This window comes from Felis catus, chromosome A2 (assembly GCF_018350175.1).
Source record: "Felis catus isolate Fca126 chromosome A2, F.catus_Fca126_mat1.0, whole genome shotgun sequence".
Classification (NCBI taxonomy): domain Eukaryota; kingdom Metazoa; phylum Chordata; class Mammalia; order Carnivora; family Felidae; genus Felis; species Felis catus.
In genome coordinates, this window is record NC_058369.1 from 138,629,067 (window position 1) to 138,646,558 (window position 17,492).

Here is a 17,492-nt window from a genome sequence, read left to right on the forward strand (position 1 = left end):
TCTAGAGTACCTGGGTACATAAACAGAAACTCCTGTAGGTAAAAACGAATCTGTGCCATTAGTCTTTATATGTTTCTGCATCCAGATAGAGTGCAGTTCATGGGGGGGGGGGGGGGGGGGGGGGGGGGGGAGGGGCTGAAGGGCAAAGGGTGTTAAAGTGATACATTTTTATACCAAATGTGTTTATTTTTTTGTGCAAGTAATCCTTAAAATTGGAATTGTATTAGGTGTTAAAATAAAGTTTTTAAAAAATTACTTGTATTTATACTTTACACACTCAATAAGGAAAATTTCTTAATTCCAATTAACTTCCAGTTTTCCTAATCTAAAAAGGACAGAGGCCCAGGACACAGAATGCTATGTAATCTGTGATTTCTTAAACAATGCTTGGAATTCGGGACGTAAAAATAAGGGAAAGACATTTTTAATGTAAATTTGAAATGCAAATGTATTTTTCTAGAACATCTCTCTGGCTTTTCCTTCAGTCTAAGGGACATGAAAACAGTCTAATTATAGTAGATAAAATAGAAATAATGGTTATAGATGTTTTGACTTTAGGCAGTGTGGCCAATTTAAATAAAGAGACCTCCTGGATTGGAGCTTAAAATTCAGTTCTATTTCGGATACTACCACATATTGGTATGACAGTTCATTCAGATTTTGAATCACTCTGGGTCTTATTAAACCAGGGTGATGCTGGCTGCAGGATGTCTGTAAAGCACTCCTAAGGTTTTATTCTATAGGTGCTATTTAAATTATAAATTTTGCATAGTGGAGGTTTTATTTCAGGTATCATATCAAGTCTGGTTGGTAGAAAAATCCTTAAAACTTTAAAAGTACTTATTACATCATATTTCTTTTATGTTGAAACTTATGGGTCCATTAGATTTCTGCTTTAATCAAAACCACTTATGAGCCTCTTAGAACTTTTTCAGAAGTCTATAAAATCTATGCAATGCTACCCAAAGGGTATGGATTAGGTAGGGGATTTCAAAGGTCTCTTTTAGCTTCACGAATCCTCAACTCTGAGCAACTCTGAGCTGTTGCAGAGTGATTTTATAGCTGGAAAGCCCCTAAAACAAAGTAGGTTCATTTGTGGGTATTCATGATTTCACGATATCATAAGTATCATGATTTCGTAACACTCAGTATTTTCATGGAGATATTATAAACCTTTAAGAAATAATATATTAACGTAGCATTCAGTTAGCTTATTAGCATGTTGCCTGGAGATGCTCTGTGGTATTGTTCAATCTCCTAATTCTATATAATGACTTTTCCAAGTTACTCATTTTCCAGGAATTGGTCAAAGGAAAAAGCCTTATGTACAGCCTTATTTTAAGAGAAAGTTCCTTGTCGGAGTCAGGAACATCCCCCATTTCCAGCTGCTGCAACCCCTTTCAGTGTGTGAATTCCACTAGTTACCAAATCATTTAGAAAACATTTTGACAAAACTTAACCTCAAACATTGAATATTTTATGAAGCATCTATAAAGAAGCAAATGAAAATTTTGTTCGGTTATTTAGCAATTGGTGGAACCAGTTAGTATCTAAGATATTTTATATATGTATATGAATAAATGGGCCAAACGTGGAACTACCTCCTCCAAAAAAAAAAAAAAAAAAAAAAAAAATGTGGCCAACTATTAATATACTTTGAGACGCTTAGGCCAAGGGGTGTGATAAGCATTTTTGCTATTACAAAATACACATTCAGACTCTTTGTTGTACAAAACTCATGTAATAATTGGTGACACAAAGAATCCAAATGTGGGTTCACATTTTATAGGTGGTGAAAATTGAGGCCTTACTGCTATGAAGTGTACATTAAAATGTTCATGGTGACACATTTGAAGCAATAAACGGCTTAATTAAATGCCTAAATGAAGCTGAGTGTTTGATAAACATACATACCATCATTCTTTCAAGGGCAGTTCATGTTTTTTTTTTCTTTGCTCTTTTCTACTTTAAAGCAAATCCCACATATTTCAGATTTTTAACCGTATTTGGTTTGCGCATTGTTACAGCCCTTTGTCCTTAGATCTCAGAAATGGGCTTCTTGATCTAATTAATTATACTAATGTTAGAAAAACAAATGTCTAGTACACGTGGGTTGTGAGAGGTGAGATACTCTGTGTAGACATTGCAGTGTTTTCCTTCAACTCCCATTTTTAAAAGAAATCTTTAACAGATGGGTTTAAGAGGAAACGAATAGCCTCAAAAACGTTTATTTTTATAATTTTACAAACACCGAGCACTTAGATATTGAGAACACACAGATGAAGGTATCCGGGTGTGGGTGTGGGAAGGACAAGCGTGTTAACACGGAACTGCTGCACCTTGATGGGTGCTGCGATGGATGCGCAAAGCATTGTGGGAAACCGGGGGACTTAAACACAGGAGGTTTCATTTGAACTGATTCCTAAAGACAGATGACGTAAGGGAAGGTTTTCATGGCAAAAGGAACTGTTCAAGGGCCACTACACTCCCAAAACTTAAAAATAGTCTGGGCAGAGTGGACATCGGGAAGGGAGGTGGAGGGTCAGAGAACAAAGCCAGAAAACTGAGCAACAGTTGAAACGAGCATTTTAAACAATGTCCTAGAATTGTTTGTTTAATGAGGGTAGTGGTGGTATTTACATATTGTTGTCTAAATACATTCTTATTTTAGCAATTTAATGAAATTATAGCACTTTTCTTATTTAATGTAGGGATGACACAAGTAGCCTATAACTTGGAAATTGCTAAAAAAAAAAAATTCTAAAGAATCTTTTTTCCTAGTTTTTGAAACTACAAATTAGAATTGCTAGTGAAGATTTTTGTTTTCCTCAGATGATAAAATCTACACTACTCAAGACTGTAATTTCCAACCCAGGATCTTAATATTCATGATTTGAATCTGCTCCAGAGAAATAAAGTTTAAAGTGACTTAAAGATGAACTGACTTCAGAATTGTTTTCTTTTTTGATTTCAGCTTGATATAAAAAAAGAGGTATACCCCTTCTTGGCCCTTTCCATTTTAAAGTAGTAAGTATATATACTTTACAAGTCAGTATTTAATTAATAAATTATTAGGCATATTAAAATGTTTATTTGGAAAAAAAATTAATAAATTCTTCAGAGCCACATGATTCAGTTTTTGGTTAATCCAGAACCACCTTTTACTTTCTTTGTTTCTGGCAAAGGAGAATATTATAATCCTTCACTTTTCCGCTGCTTATTAAGAACTCAGAAGCCAATGTGGGAAATGAGGTCCGGAATGTATTATGCTTATGTGTGTGTTGCTTATTCCCAGCCTCCATTTCTACTTACCTGTGTTAATGAATAAGAATAGTGTTCCTTAGGAAAGTTATAACTGCTAGTCTTTAATGGTGAAGTACTTTGAAACATTCACAAGTGTAACATCAGTGGTAGGGAACAACAGTGGTCATATTTGAATTCTTCTTGCGTTGTTAAATCTAATCCAGTAGAGGGACCCTTCATGCTAATACATTAAAACAAGAACAGTTGTAATAGGTACTAAGTTACTTTACAAAGCTGCTCAGGTTACATGTAGTATAAGAGGCCAGCCAGAAATATTTCTGAATAATCCTGAACATAAATATGAGTTCATTCAAATTTTACTAATATTTTACTAATATTATAACTAATGTTATGACTAGTCAATAGAAAGTTTTAGTGTAACTGATTTTACCAATATTATGACTAATTAGTAGAAAGTTTTAGTCTGACCTCCCCAGTCGTTCTCATTAGAACTTTTCAAAATTTATGTTCATATATCCTTGCAGCACCTTTTATATTTATCTTTAGTATGAGAAGTGACTATTTTTTTGAATGGGTTTCACAAGTGTGCCAAAAGATGTCTTCACTTCACCACTGCTTATCATTTATAAATGTTTGAAAGAATCCAGTTATCTGTTGAAAACAAAAAAATAAGCTTATATATTAGTGATCATATGGTTTACATATAGGAGTAATCTTTTGAATTTATGTGGTATACCTGTGACCCAAGAACCATGCTCTATCAAAGAATGTGTCCTTACCCACTCAGAGTAGCTAAATGATTGCCATTCTTCACTGGAGTGATAAGATAAAACCTACCTCGTGTCCTCCCCTATCACATCAGTTTTTTAGGTAGTAAGTTTGATGCTCTAAAAATTTCAAAATACCTTTTATTTTCTGAAAATAAGAATGAATGATTAAATTGTAATTACATTTTAAAAAAGAAACAAACTATGTCACTATCTTGAGACAGTTTTTTGAATGTATTATGGTTTCCAGGTAATATTGCAGGTTTACACAGAATACAGATGAGATTTCTGAGTTAAAGAACATAATTTGATACTATGTTACAAGAAACAAAAGCTAAAATTGTTGTTTTATAGAATGATAGATAAAAACTTAGGAATACTGGCTGCATGCCACGGTGTAAATTTGTGCCCTAAAGAAAGTAAAACAAATAGTGTAATTCATTGGATTAAATGTTTGCCAGTCTACCTGTGTGCTCACTGATTGAAATGATCTTCTCTTCCTTCCTCCCTTTCCCCCTCCCTCCCTTCCTATCATGCGTTCGTTCTTTTTTCTTTTTTCTAGATTGTGTGCATAAATATGTATATATGTGTGTGTGTGTGTGTGTGTGCGCACATATATGTACATACATGAATGTATGGTCTTTTACAGGATGCAAATCTTCAAAACAAATTACAGAGGCTTAAAAGAAATTATATGGGCAAAGTTGCATTTATTTGGGGAAGTGGTATAATTACACATTTAGGAAGTGGTTAAAATCCCAATGTCATTGCCACAAGCTGCTCAGGTGTACACTATTCTGACTTAAGTAACGATCAGGCAGCCACATGTAAAAATTACGCTATAACTATTTGATTAAGCTTCCGTTTTCCAACCTCAGCTACTATTGACATTTTGCACCCTATGTTGCTTTGTTGTAGAGGGCTGCTGTGTGCATTGTGGGATGTTTAGCAGCATCACTGGCATCCACACACTCGACGTCAGTAGCATCCCCTTGCGCCCATAAGTTGTGACAACTAAAAATGTCTTTAGACATTGGCACATGTCTCCTGGGGAGCAAAATTTCCCCTGCTGGGCTGCATGTTACCAAGACGTGAAATATTTCCTATGGGAAAAATGGAAATCATATGGAAAATATTTAAATCAATGATGTATAGACCTCCACAAATAGGAATTTTTAAATCACTTGCCAGAAGACAGTAGTAGATGCTGCAAGGATATGGTGGTGAGTAAAATAGTTTCTGTTACAAAGCAGTTCATACTGTAAAAAGATACAAGTATACTAGTCCCTAAAATACAGTACAGAATATTTAAAATAGTTTCTGTTACAAAGCAGTTTATATTGCAAAAAGATAAAATTACACTAATCACTAAAATACAGCACAGACTATGACAAAAGTAATTTTGGTTCTGGTGCAAGCAAGTCCAAAGTGCTTATATAGGAGGAAAGTTGTGAAAAAGAAGTAAAGCAACTAGTTGAGAACTATGGAGAGTTGGAGAACATATGTCCCATTTTAAAAAGGCAGCACCAAGTGTTATTATATGGAATCTCTAGGTGATTTGCATGCTCAGAAATGTTGGTCTAGTGGACAATTTAAAATGAAAAGCGTTGGGGTGCCTGGGTGGATCAGTCGGTTAAGCGTCCGATTTGACTGGCTCAGGTCATGATTTCATAGTTCAGGAGATCAAGCCCTGTATCAGGCTCTGTGCTGACAGCGCGGAGCCTGCTTGGGATTGTCTCTCTCTCTCTCTCTCTCTCTCTCTCTCTCTCTCTCTCTGTGCCCCTGCCCCACTTGCCCTCTCTCTCTCAAAATAAATAAACTTAAATAAATAAATAAATAAAATGTAAATAAAGCTTTTAGTTTGGAGGATTTGGTCTGTCTGGACTGTTGATTCATCTAGAACTTGAGTCTAGTTTGAACAATAAAATAATTTTTAAAATACGTTCTTCAAACGGTTAATAAATTCACCACCTCCCTTCACCCCCTGCTCATTACCAAAAACCCAAAACGAAACGTATGTATGACGGAGGAGTATATTTTGTGTTAGAGAGGTGTGAGGCAGAAGATTGTTCTGTTCTGCCCACCCTTGAAATTGTAGAATTCTAAAAGGACTGTTGCCCCCTTGTCCCAGGTTGATGCTGCTTAGATACAGGCCCTTGAAGACTGAAATAATTTGGTGGAAGGGATACTTGATGAAATTATATGCACAAAAGCATTCAGTCTGAAACACTGCCAGAACCCACAGGCACGCAGTCAGGCAGCGTGTCACCCGCCTACTCTGCTCACCGAAGCAGCTTACTCTGTCTTCATTGCTCCTGTTCTGACGCCTTCAGACTCCAACACAGGCTCCTACTTCGCCTTCCATCAAAACTGGGGCATGAACACCGGCTGCTTGTTGTCTCCACCTACTGCTCACGCCCAGCCCACTCTTGATCTCATTCTCCCAAAGCAGCATCTGCCACCAACCTCCGTCTCACAGAATAAAGGAAAAAGAACATACTAAGTGCTCATATTTGCTTTTGGGGCTTCTGTGTTCCAAGGGGCCCGTTATTTGATAATTTATCTGTTCGCATGCCTGACTCCACTCCAGACTGAGCTCGGCCTCAGCATCCAAAACATAACAGACGTGCATTCAGCCTGCGTTCTTTCAACATGGGTACACAGAATGCTTCGGTGCTTTCCATACATTGTGTCATCTGTTATACACTTCAAAAGAGGCATTAGTACTCCCATTTCACAAATCACTGTTTAAAGACAGTTAAGAGGCAGCAGCATGATACTATCCAGATGGGGTTAACTCTAATATCCGATGTCGTCTATGGACCCCCTCAGTCTGTTTGGTGGTTACTCCTGCTGCATCTTCTTTTCCACCTTGTCCTTCCACCTTTCCACCCTATCCTTTTTCTCACTTCTGCAGATGGACTTTTTTTTTTTTTTTTTTTTTTTTTTTTTGCCATCTTCCCCTGCTTCTCAGACTCAGTGGTTCAAACAGGGAACTGGGGTCTTTCAAGCCACCGGTATCACTTCTAGAACATTAATTTTCCACTTTCTTTCTGATTCTTGTTATTTAAAGTCTAGCTATAAAATTATCTGTGCTGTTGTCTTTCACTTTTCCCAGCCCAAAGGCACTATGATTTTAGCATCTCGATTTATGCTTTCTCTTGTACTCGACAATTTAATGATGCATAAAAATGACCCTCCAGATTCCTCAAACTCAGTTTTTCCCACTTTTTGTCTTGATAGAAATGTATATCCCCTTCCTTTTCTCCCAGTAAAGAACTTTATCTCATTTGATCTCATCAACACAGGAACATGTGCAATGTAAAGATCTCATAATTCCTAGTACCTCTCAAATCACATGGAATCCACTAAAACTGTACCTTCCAACATGATTGTTTAGCCGTTTCTCTTAAAATACTCTTGGCTTCTAAAAGTCAAGTGCCACTTCATGTTTCTCTACTTCTTCATTTGTCATGGGATTAGGAACTCTAAGTCATTGGGATAAATCTAGCTTAGTGTGAATACTGAATTCTATAACGCTTTAATCTGTTTCATAAAGGTTTTAAAGCAGTTTCTTCTCAGCGAGGAACCATGGATGCCCCTTTCTCTGGGTCTATAATAGCAGGGCACCCCTAGGGGGCGCTCCGCCTCACAAAATATAAGTGACTGGAGCTTGACAGACAGAAGGGATCATTTCAAAGGTGTGGCCTCACAGAAGAACCTCAGCCCCTAAGAAAGAGTTTGGGTTAGAAACAAGTTACAAAACCTACTTAGGTTCAGAGCCTTTGAAGAATGACTTGAGCTAGCCCTGCTTATCCAGGGCTAGAGCTGGAAGGGCTGAGCAACAAGCACTGGACAGATTGCGTTTCTCCTTGGCTTCCCTTCAGCTGACTCAGCAAAAGTAGTTGGTGTTTGCAGAACTGCCCTACTAGGAGCGTCCTTGTGGCGGTGTGTATAGTATTATATTGAGTTGAATTTGGACAAAGCCTGCTGTGTATCCCTTTCCGCAGGGCAAAATTACCCGCTACTATCCACTTATTATAGGGGCAAAATTATCAGGCAATTAGCCTTTGAAAGACTTAGTCATTAGTCCAGGAAAGGAGCAATAACAAGTGATAGGAGTTAGGTACCAAAGCAGAAAGATGACTTCCAAGTTTTTCTGGTGCATTCACAGGCTTTCCAGTTCTGAGGTCCAGATGGTACTCTGGACCCTCCTAGCCCCCATAAGAGTGACCACCATTCCCTCGAGTGAAGATCCTAACAATTCAAGCACGGAGGTCGCTTTTCGCCTCACCCTCGACCTTTGTCATCAGTCGACGAAGGGCTATTTGTTTTTCCTTCTGTATTAAGGAAAAGAGATGACACAGGGGGTCAAACACCAAATGAGCATTTAAAATTCTGCAGGCTGCGGGTAGGCAGCCACATTTCCAGGGCAGCGGGAGACGCGGGTCCCCAAGGGGGATAGCCCACTGTCTCCGCCGCGGGGCTGACGGCGCGCCACGGCGGCCCCGGGACCCCGCGCCGCCGGCCGTAGCCCCGCCCCGCCCCGCCGTACTGTGCGGCCGCGGGCCCCGGGGCCCAGCTCCCGGCCCGAAGCGCCGCGCGCGTGCGGGGGGCGCTGTGCCTGCGGGCGTGCGTCCGCGTGTGGGAGATGAATTGGAGTCACACGACTGGGTGTTTCCTTCCGAGTGGTTTTGATTAGCTATCCATTAGGGGAGCGTGGAAACTTTTTCTTCTTCTTTTTTTTTTTTTTTTTTTTTTTGTGACTGAAAGGATGAAAACTGAGTAAGTACACAGAACTTTGAACTTGAAGCGGAATGAAACAAATACAAGCAAAACCCTAGCAGTAACCATGTCCATTCAGACCGTGCATTCCCTTTTTATGTGAAAAGCCGTGAATGCTTACAGGAAAGTGGCAATTTAAAACGGAATGAAGGGAAGTAGTGAAGAACCATGAAAGGCTGGAAGCAGGACTGCTCTAAAAGCGGAGGAGAATGAGGAACTGCTCGGGCAAGCTGGCCTGCATCCCGCGGTGCAACAGGCACTTTTGGTTTTAACCTATTGAGCTCTTCAGCGCTGTTTCCAGACTCCAGATTTACTTTGGTATTGTTTTCTCTTTTCCTGTAAAGTCTTTGCTGCGAGTTTAAGGATGTTGTGAAAATAAGGCATCACCGGAAGCAAAAGTTTGGCAGCCTGGGGATACGCTCAGGTTATTAGTTACCACTATTATTATTTTGATGTCTTTTTTTAACCCAGGCCAGCCACTTTTCACTGGCATCCATGGAAGGGATCTTATTAACCGCCTCAGACTTTGGGGACCTATGATTCTTTGGCATGATCCTTCGGAAAGTTCTTAAGCGGGGATGGAGCAAGCTTGATTTAAAGACTGATTTGTATTTTTTCATGCTGACCAAAAAGAGCTGCTATGACTTTTCCGGCAACGTGGACGGGGGCCAAGTGAAGCTGAGCTGGTCATGGTCTGTCGTCCAGTGTTCCCTTGTCGTCGGCGATTTTGCCCCCGGCCCTTCTTGGTGGGCTTGGTGGTGGCAATCTGTCTCTTCTACCAGACCCTGACACTCCGAGGGACGAGGAAGCTCACAGCCGCTGACCCTGGGGCTGCCCCAAACGCACCCACCAAAACCCAAGCAAGCAGATGTAAGAAAGGACTCTCCCTGGACAAACAGTGCTTCCTTCTCCCCAGTAATGCGCAGGAAATCAGAAAGGTAAGGTGGTCATAAGCTTAACCTTGACATTTTCTGCAAAGATAGCAGTCTGCCTCTCTCTGTCCTTTCCGTAAAACTAAAATTAACTTCTAAGAGGTCTGAAAGGGATCCAGAGTATAGCCGCCCAGAGAGTGACCTTATGACAGTTAGCTTCAACTTCTGTTTACTTCCAGAAAGTCCTGGCCATTATTTTGTCTCCTAGAATTGTACTTCATTTCAGCTGAATGAAATAGACAATTTGGAGGACGTTGGCGTGGTGTAAATTCTTTCTAAAATATTAGGATTCTAAGAGATCTGAAGATTTACAGTTCAGAGACATACAGATTCATAACATTTGGTCAACATTGAGTGTTTCCTCAAGGTAGTCAGTATGAGTGACCAGACCATTCCAGACTCAAAGATATTCCAGAATTCCATTTTATAATTGATTGAATCGATTTTTCCTTGGTGAATGCATTTCTAAAGCAACATATTTATTTCTGAACCATTTAAAAGAATAGTATAATACCTTTCCTCAAAAGAACTGATGCCCTGAATTTTATTGTTTACAGAATTTGGGAAATATTGATTATTCTACACTTACACTATTTTAATTAACTTTACTAATTTTGTTAAGTGTTGGAATGAACACAAAACACACACACACAAAACCCCACGGGATTTCTATTTTCATATACCACTCTGTTTATGCCTGTCAGTGAAATGATGACCTTTAATATAATCCAACCTAAAAAAGAAAAAATAGAAAAAAAACACACGCAAAACTCCATAGTGGCAAAGCTACTGATTTCTGTGCTACAGCAAGAGGTATAGCAAGATAATTTAGGAATCTTTAAGTGCTTTCTTATACCTGCAGTAGATTTAGGTAGGGCCTATGACTGTGGTTATTGTTGGGAGCAGAATTTCCTGTTGAATATACGCTGCTCCTGCCATTATTGCTAATAACTCCAACAGTGCTACCATCTTGTTTCAAAAACTCCCTTATGTATTTCTTCTCAGACTTTTCAAACCCTGTGAGGCAGGTAAGGGAGTTGTGACGGTCATCATTTCTCAGTTATGATGACTGACATTCAAAGATGTTTAGGCAGGCCACAGGGCTAGCATGTGACATGGTATCTCCACCTGGTTCCTGCCACAGGACTGGTGCTTCAATCGAAGTAAGTTCAAAGCTCTAATAACAATTCATGAAAAAACAACTGTGAGAACTCAATGAAATACAAAATAATATTAGACTACAACAAAAAAATTTTTTAACGCTTAAGTGAGTGACTTAGCTTATCAGTCAAGAAACATCTTGACCAAGAAATATAGTATCACTAGAAACACTTCTGGATGGAACTTCAACTGGCAAGTGTGAATCAATTATTAAAGGTTCTGAAGTCAGGGAAGAATGTGTATGTTTTCTTCATTTTTTTTTTTTTTTTTTTTTTTGCATTTTTTGAATACACTGAATTTCTAATGGGTGTAACCTGTGACTTGGAAAGTCACTTCTTGGGTTTTTTTCCAATGTTAACACATATAGTTTCTTTAAAAATAATTGAGATGGTTTTGCTCTTTAAGTACATACAAGTTTTGCTAAGAATTGTGGACGAAACGGTTTTCATTCATTAACTCACAGCCCTTCTTACTCCCTGCTTGACTTTACGTGACTCCTGCCTTTGCCTGTAACATGGGCATATGTTAACTGTTATTTGTAGACTGGCACAGAGAATTCCGTTTCAGCTTTGGTTCTCCTGCTACTTACAAACCATCTGAAACTTATTGGCTGGTCGCGTAAAGCATTCACTCTAGAATTTTCTTGACATACACAAAAATGCCAATCACATGATTTTTTCCACAAATGGTTCACAGTCTTAAATATTTTAACCATAAGCAGGATTCTTAACTCACAATTAATAGTTCAGAAGCCTGGTGGATAGGATAACTGAATTTCCAAACATTTGCCATGTATCTCTATTTTTAACTTGTGTCAGCCTTTGGTTTAGATCCAGTTGTTATTAGAGATAGAAAGGAAACTAGAAGAATCATGTGGAAGTTAGTTAAAACCAGATATAACTTAGTTCTTCTTGTGATACGTGTTCCAAAACAAGAATCAAATAATAATCCAGTTTTGAAGATTAAACATTCTTGAAGATAAAGTGAAGAAACAAATGTCTTTGGGGTCAATATATAGATCATTCTCAAAAAGAGCTACCTTATGAAGTTCACTAAAAAACTGATGGCATGCTTACACAGATTTTCCTCAAGACCTAAAACACAGCTTTTGGGCATTTTATAGAAGAAGCATTGTTTCTATCTAGAAATTTGGGGTTTTGTTATTACTTTTATTTACAAGCCAAAATGTTCACTTTTCTAGGGCTTTCCCTTACTGGTATCCATCCATTTTAAAGAGATTTTAAAAGTTACTTAAAATAGCTGATTGTAATCTAAGGTTCATGGGTTCCAGGAAGTATTTGGATTTTTAAGATGACCACCAAAGGCAGGCATTGCACACAAGATATTGTGCATATGCATATGCACAACAGTCTGGGAAAAATCATGGTCCTTCAGATATTCAAACCTAAAGAAATATTAAGAAGCAAGTAGACAAAGTGCTTAAAAAGCAATGCATTTAAACTTTATTTGCCCTTCCAGGAAGTGTAAGTTGGGTTTGGAATTATAAATCTGAAAAAGGAAAACAAAATCTTAATGAAAGGATGCATGCAAGGACATTTGAAAAAGCTACTGTGAATGCTGTAGTGTCTATACGGGATAAACATTCAGAAACTAAAATACACTCACAGTGTATTTCTCGAATCACAGTTTTCATAGTTTCTCGAATCGAATAAGCAGTAACTATTTCCCAGTCTTTTGGTTGCAGTTCTTTCTAAGAGAAGACCTTTTGTACTTGTCAGCCAAGTCATAGAGGGTTCTGCGGTAGCAAATATTTAAAGATGGGTGACAGACTGTGCCCTTTACACCTTTACAGCTGGGACCTGGTTCACTGTCTAAAACTGTTTTCAATACAGATTGAGATCATAGTCTAGTATATGCCAACTTTCCGTAGTGAGGGAGTACTCTCCCTCTTCTGGCCAAATTTTAATTCTTTTTTTCCATCTGAACTTTCCAAAAGGACCTTGCTAAGCAGCTGTACTTTTGTCATTTCTTCTGGGTTTCCTCCCAACATTAGTTTGAATTTGGGCTGATAATCTGCTATGTTTTAAAACTGTTTCAATTTAATGTCTAAACCAAAGACAACTTCATTTGTCTTCACTGAAGTAGATCACTCAGTAGATTTATTTATTTTTTTGGAATCTAACCCTTTAATATTTCACAACATAAGAAACACATTAAATTATAAGCAGGCACAATGAAAAAAAATATGCTCAGTATAGATCATTAGCGTGTGCTCCTTTAATGGAAACTTTACTATTTGGAGAATATGTTTATACTCACCGTAGCCATGTGTTACTGATTATCTCCTGTTGGTGTTCCAGATGGAGAATTTCTAGTTCTTTGTTGCTTGACTAGTCATTCTCCATTTCTTTTGGATTCTCCATTCTCCTTCAGTGACTGCTCTCTACAACTACTCTTCCCAGGATCCAACCATAATCCAATGCAAATAATTGAATGTTTTCATACAAATATACTTTGTGTAATTTATTTGTGTCTCTAATAATACCTTATTTTTAACATTGGAAAATTTCTAAAAATGGATTGTTTAGCCCAGGTTTTCTATAAACAGAACCTAAGACAAACACTTGCAAGCTGACACTTTATTGGATGTTGCGATCCCAGGGACGCAAGAGTAGGTAGGGGAAGGAATAGGGAGAGAAACAAATGGGTGCGTTTATGGGAGACATAATCAGAGAGTCTGGAGGAAACTCTGCATCTCAGAACAGGTATTGTGGGGAAGGTCAGGAGGGGCAAGCCGTTTACCTCCTGGCTTTTCCCTTCTTCTGTCTTTCACTGGTTAGAGTTGTTGCAAGCTGCTACGACATAGTGTTACTTGGACTCTCGGGGTGGCCACTGGGGAAGCTGGGGCCTCAGTGGGGGCAGTACTGCTCCCCACTCCTCCTTTTCAAGCAGTATTGTGCATAGGAACACTCCCAGGTCTGTGGTGACCAAGGTGATAAAAACAGTGTCCATCACTTACCACAACAACATGGCAGGAGTAATGTCGCTGGAGGGGTATGTGAGGCATGGTGATCTGGCAGCTGATACAATAGTTATGCTAATTTTGCCTTCTAAAAGTCACAGAAAACGTTGAAATGTGCTCTTACTCTTGGGAAATGGCATCGCTCTCTTTAAGTGAAATGTTTGTAATTATCTCACGGAGAACTCTCTTCTCCAACTGAAAAAAAATTCTCGCTTCATCTTTACCCTTTGTCATCCTAATCCGTTTTGTTCATTCATTCTTTCATTTTCTTCATTCCTACAGTGACTATTTATCGAGCAGTTTATTGGTGCCAGACTCTGTGCTAGTCGCTGGTGACACAGAAATAAAGGGCACTGTGAGACAGACAAGTAATTAAATAAATGCTAGGGAATCCATAACTTTACTAGAACATTTTGAAAGATGAGAAGGAGCTAGAAAGGGTGGAGAAAGAGAAATGTATCATAAGCAGATAATGCCAGATATGCAAAGAAGAAATTCAATGGTGTGGTAGATTTGGAGGATTCAATGTATTCACTATGTGGGGTGTGTGTGTGTGTGTGTGTGTGTGTGTGTGTGTGTGTGCACTGTGATAGGGGAGCAGAGCAGAAAGGCAAATAAATAAGGTAGAAAATTCAGCAGGGTCTAGACGTGGGAATGTGGTCATGATAAGGAGTCTGGATTTTATCGTGAAGGCAACAGGGGACCCCTGAAGAGTGGTAAGCAAAAAGTGGCATAAATAGATTTATGTTGTAGAGAATGCTCCAGAACATATATTGCAGAATGGACTGGAGGGGGTAGAAATGAAGGAAAGGAGATCCAGCTGCAAGGCTGTTTCCCAATGCCTCTTCTTTGCCAAATCTTATTTTCTTCTTGTGTTGAACACCTCCTCTCAACCTTTTCCAGAGGGATTCCAGAGTTATTCTCTGTTAGTTACAATATTGCCATTTCAAACCTTTCCAGTGGACCATGCCTTCTGCCATAACTGATAACAATAAGCCTTCTTTGTACCTGGCAATTCACTGAACCCAGTGTGCTCCTTCTCTCCTTTCCCTCAGAGAAACTATGGCTGGTTCTCCTTGGATTCACTTCCTGGCCACCCCACCCATTCCTGAAATTTGTCTTCACTGACCCCTTGACTACCAGATGAAATGATTTATTTCCAGTCTACATCCTTCTTCTCTGAAGCATTTTACACTATTGGCCAACAACTCTATCTTGAAACTTCCCTTTTGAATTCCATGTCACAGTGGGATTAATCTCTGACCTCTGTGGATAACTGGTGGTGTCTTTTCAGGATCCATTTCCTCTGATGCCGAAGTTAGTGTATTTGAGCTTTCAGTTGTCTTGTTTTGTACCTTCCCTTGGTGATTATGTCAACTTTATGTACTGTTAATTTTCAATCTGTAAAGATAACCTATAGGTATATTCTTAGCTTGGATCTCACTCTTGAACCCCCAGATCTAGAAATCCAATTTCTTGCTTTTATTGAGGAGTAATGAAAACTGTTTAAACTCAGATATTTTTCTTTCACAATTTTTATGCCCAAATCAATGATTCCTCTTGGCCTCTCTGTTCCTGTGAAAAGGACTCCTCCAATCCCTATTCTCCTCAATGAGTAGATTTTAAACCTCTTTAGAGTTACATTTGAAACTACTTACTCTTTCTCTATACCTTGCCCCTCACCTAATCCATTGGCCTGACTCCTTACTAAATCTGTCGGCCTATCACTGATCCACATGACCAGCTCCTAATTAGAAAGGCCACAAGACTTTTCAGATTTCCCTATTTTCTTTTTTTTAATTGTTACCTTTTAAAAAAAATTCATTGTGGTAAAAAATCCCACAAAATGTAAAATTTACCTTCTTCATCATTTTTAAGTATACAATTCAGCAGTATTAACTCTATTTATACTGTTGTGTAAAGGCCACACACTCTTGCCTTGTTCACAACCCTTATTCCGAACCATTTGTTTCAAGCTAGCTCAATTTCTATATTGTTTCCCAGTCTTTTCTCCATTTCCCTGGCCTCTGACCCATTCCTAGATGTCCCGTTTGTGGTTTATAGACTGCCTTTACACATACTATTCCTTTTCCAAATCTGACTTCTGATTTCTCTCTGGAGACCATGATGCACATTTGGCCCTTTATTATACTAAGTAATTTTAGTAAATATCACCTTAGCACAAGACTGTATTACTGGTATATAATGACTTTTTCCAAGCCCCCAAATGAATCCAGATAATAACTAATTAGTTTTCCAAAATCTTAGAGTTTACCTTCACAATCTTTTTAAATTTTTTTTTCAACGTTTATTTATTTTTGGGACAGAGAGAGACAGAGCATGAACGGGGGAGGGGCAGAGAGAGAGGGAGACACAGAATCGGAAACAGGCTCCAGGCTCCGAGCCATCAGCCCAGAGCCTGACGCGGGGCTCAAACTCACGGACCGTGAGATCGTGACCTGGCTGAAGTCGGACGCTTAACCGACTGCGCCACCCAGGCGCCCCTACCTTCACAATCTTAATGCTGTATCCCCACTGCCACTAACCTAGACTATTTTAGTAATGTAAATGGTTCCCCTTCAATCTACTGGGTATTCTAGGCCATTTGCGTACAACTCCTATGATCTCTCTCCTCAGTAGCCTTCAGGAGTTGTTGTATTGAACCCACTAAATTGAGTGGAATCTATCCCTCTCACTCTTAGTATGTCCTAACATGCTTTTATGGCCTTATGTTCCACTCTGCTTTTATTTGTAATGCATAAGCCAGCCTTACCCTAGTTAACCAAATGCCACCATCTCCGTCTTTGTCTGGAGTCCTCTCCAGTGAGTCTGCCCCAATCAATACCTCTAGAAATCTTCACAATCATTCATTCCTAAAGCATTCTGGAAACTGGAATTTCACCTCCTCCTGGTGGCACGCCTTGTGGCATGACTTGATGTGTGCTTAAGAATCCCTAATAAACTTATTTTTCAATATAATTATTTAGAAATGAAGAAACATGAGACTGTTAGAACTGGAAACAAGTTAGAGATCATTAGATTTGAGGTCGTCTTCTAAGTGAGAAAAATGAAACTTGCGGAAAGAAAGCGCCTCTCAGAGTAACAAATGGAGTTGATAACGATGACAGGTTTGGACTGAGACCTGTGCTTTTCTAGCTATATCCATCCTATTTTGCTATACTAGCTCCATTCTATTTCTGTATACTCCATTCTATTTCCATATACTCTCTCCCTTCTATTTTCATATAATCTTTTCATTCTGTTTCCATATACTATCTCCATTCTATTTCCATATACTCGCCATTCTATTTCTGTATACCATATCCATTCTATTCTTGTGTACTATCTCCATTCTATTTCCATATACTCTCCATTCTATTCTCGTATACTATATTTATTCCATTCTCGTATACTATATCCATTTTATTCTTGTATACTATCACCATCCTATTTCCATATACTATCTCCATTCTATTTCCATATATTCTCCATTCTATTTTCATATGATCTCTTCATTCTATTTCCATATACCCTCCATTCTATTTCCATACACTCTCTCCATTCGTTGGCATTATGGGTTGAATCACATTCCCCTCAAAA

At 38.8% G+C, this 17,492-nt stretch overlaps 1 protein-coding gene across 9 annotated transcripts in view; it reads left to right on the forward strand.

Moving 5' to 3' along the window:
- Positions 1-8,477: 8,477 nt before the first annotated feature.
- The window catches only part of CPED1 (cadherin like and PC-esterase domain containing 1), a 271,927-nt gene continuing 262,912 nt past the window's right edge, over positions 8,478-17,492 (forward strand). For 2 of the 9 annotated variants that reach the window (XM_045052656.1, XM_045052657.1), the window contains exon 1: positions 8,478-9,754. In XM_045052656.1, the coding sequence (XP_044908591.1) occupies positions 9,506-9,754 (249 nt within the window). In that variant the 5' untranslated portion in view covers positions 8,478-9,505. The remainder of the gene's footprint in view (positions 9,755-17,492) is intronic. The other 7 variants (XM_045052653.1, XM_045052654.1, XM_045052651.1 and 4 more) reach the window with 7 other exon arrangements.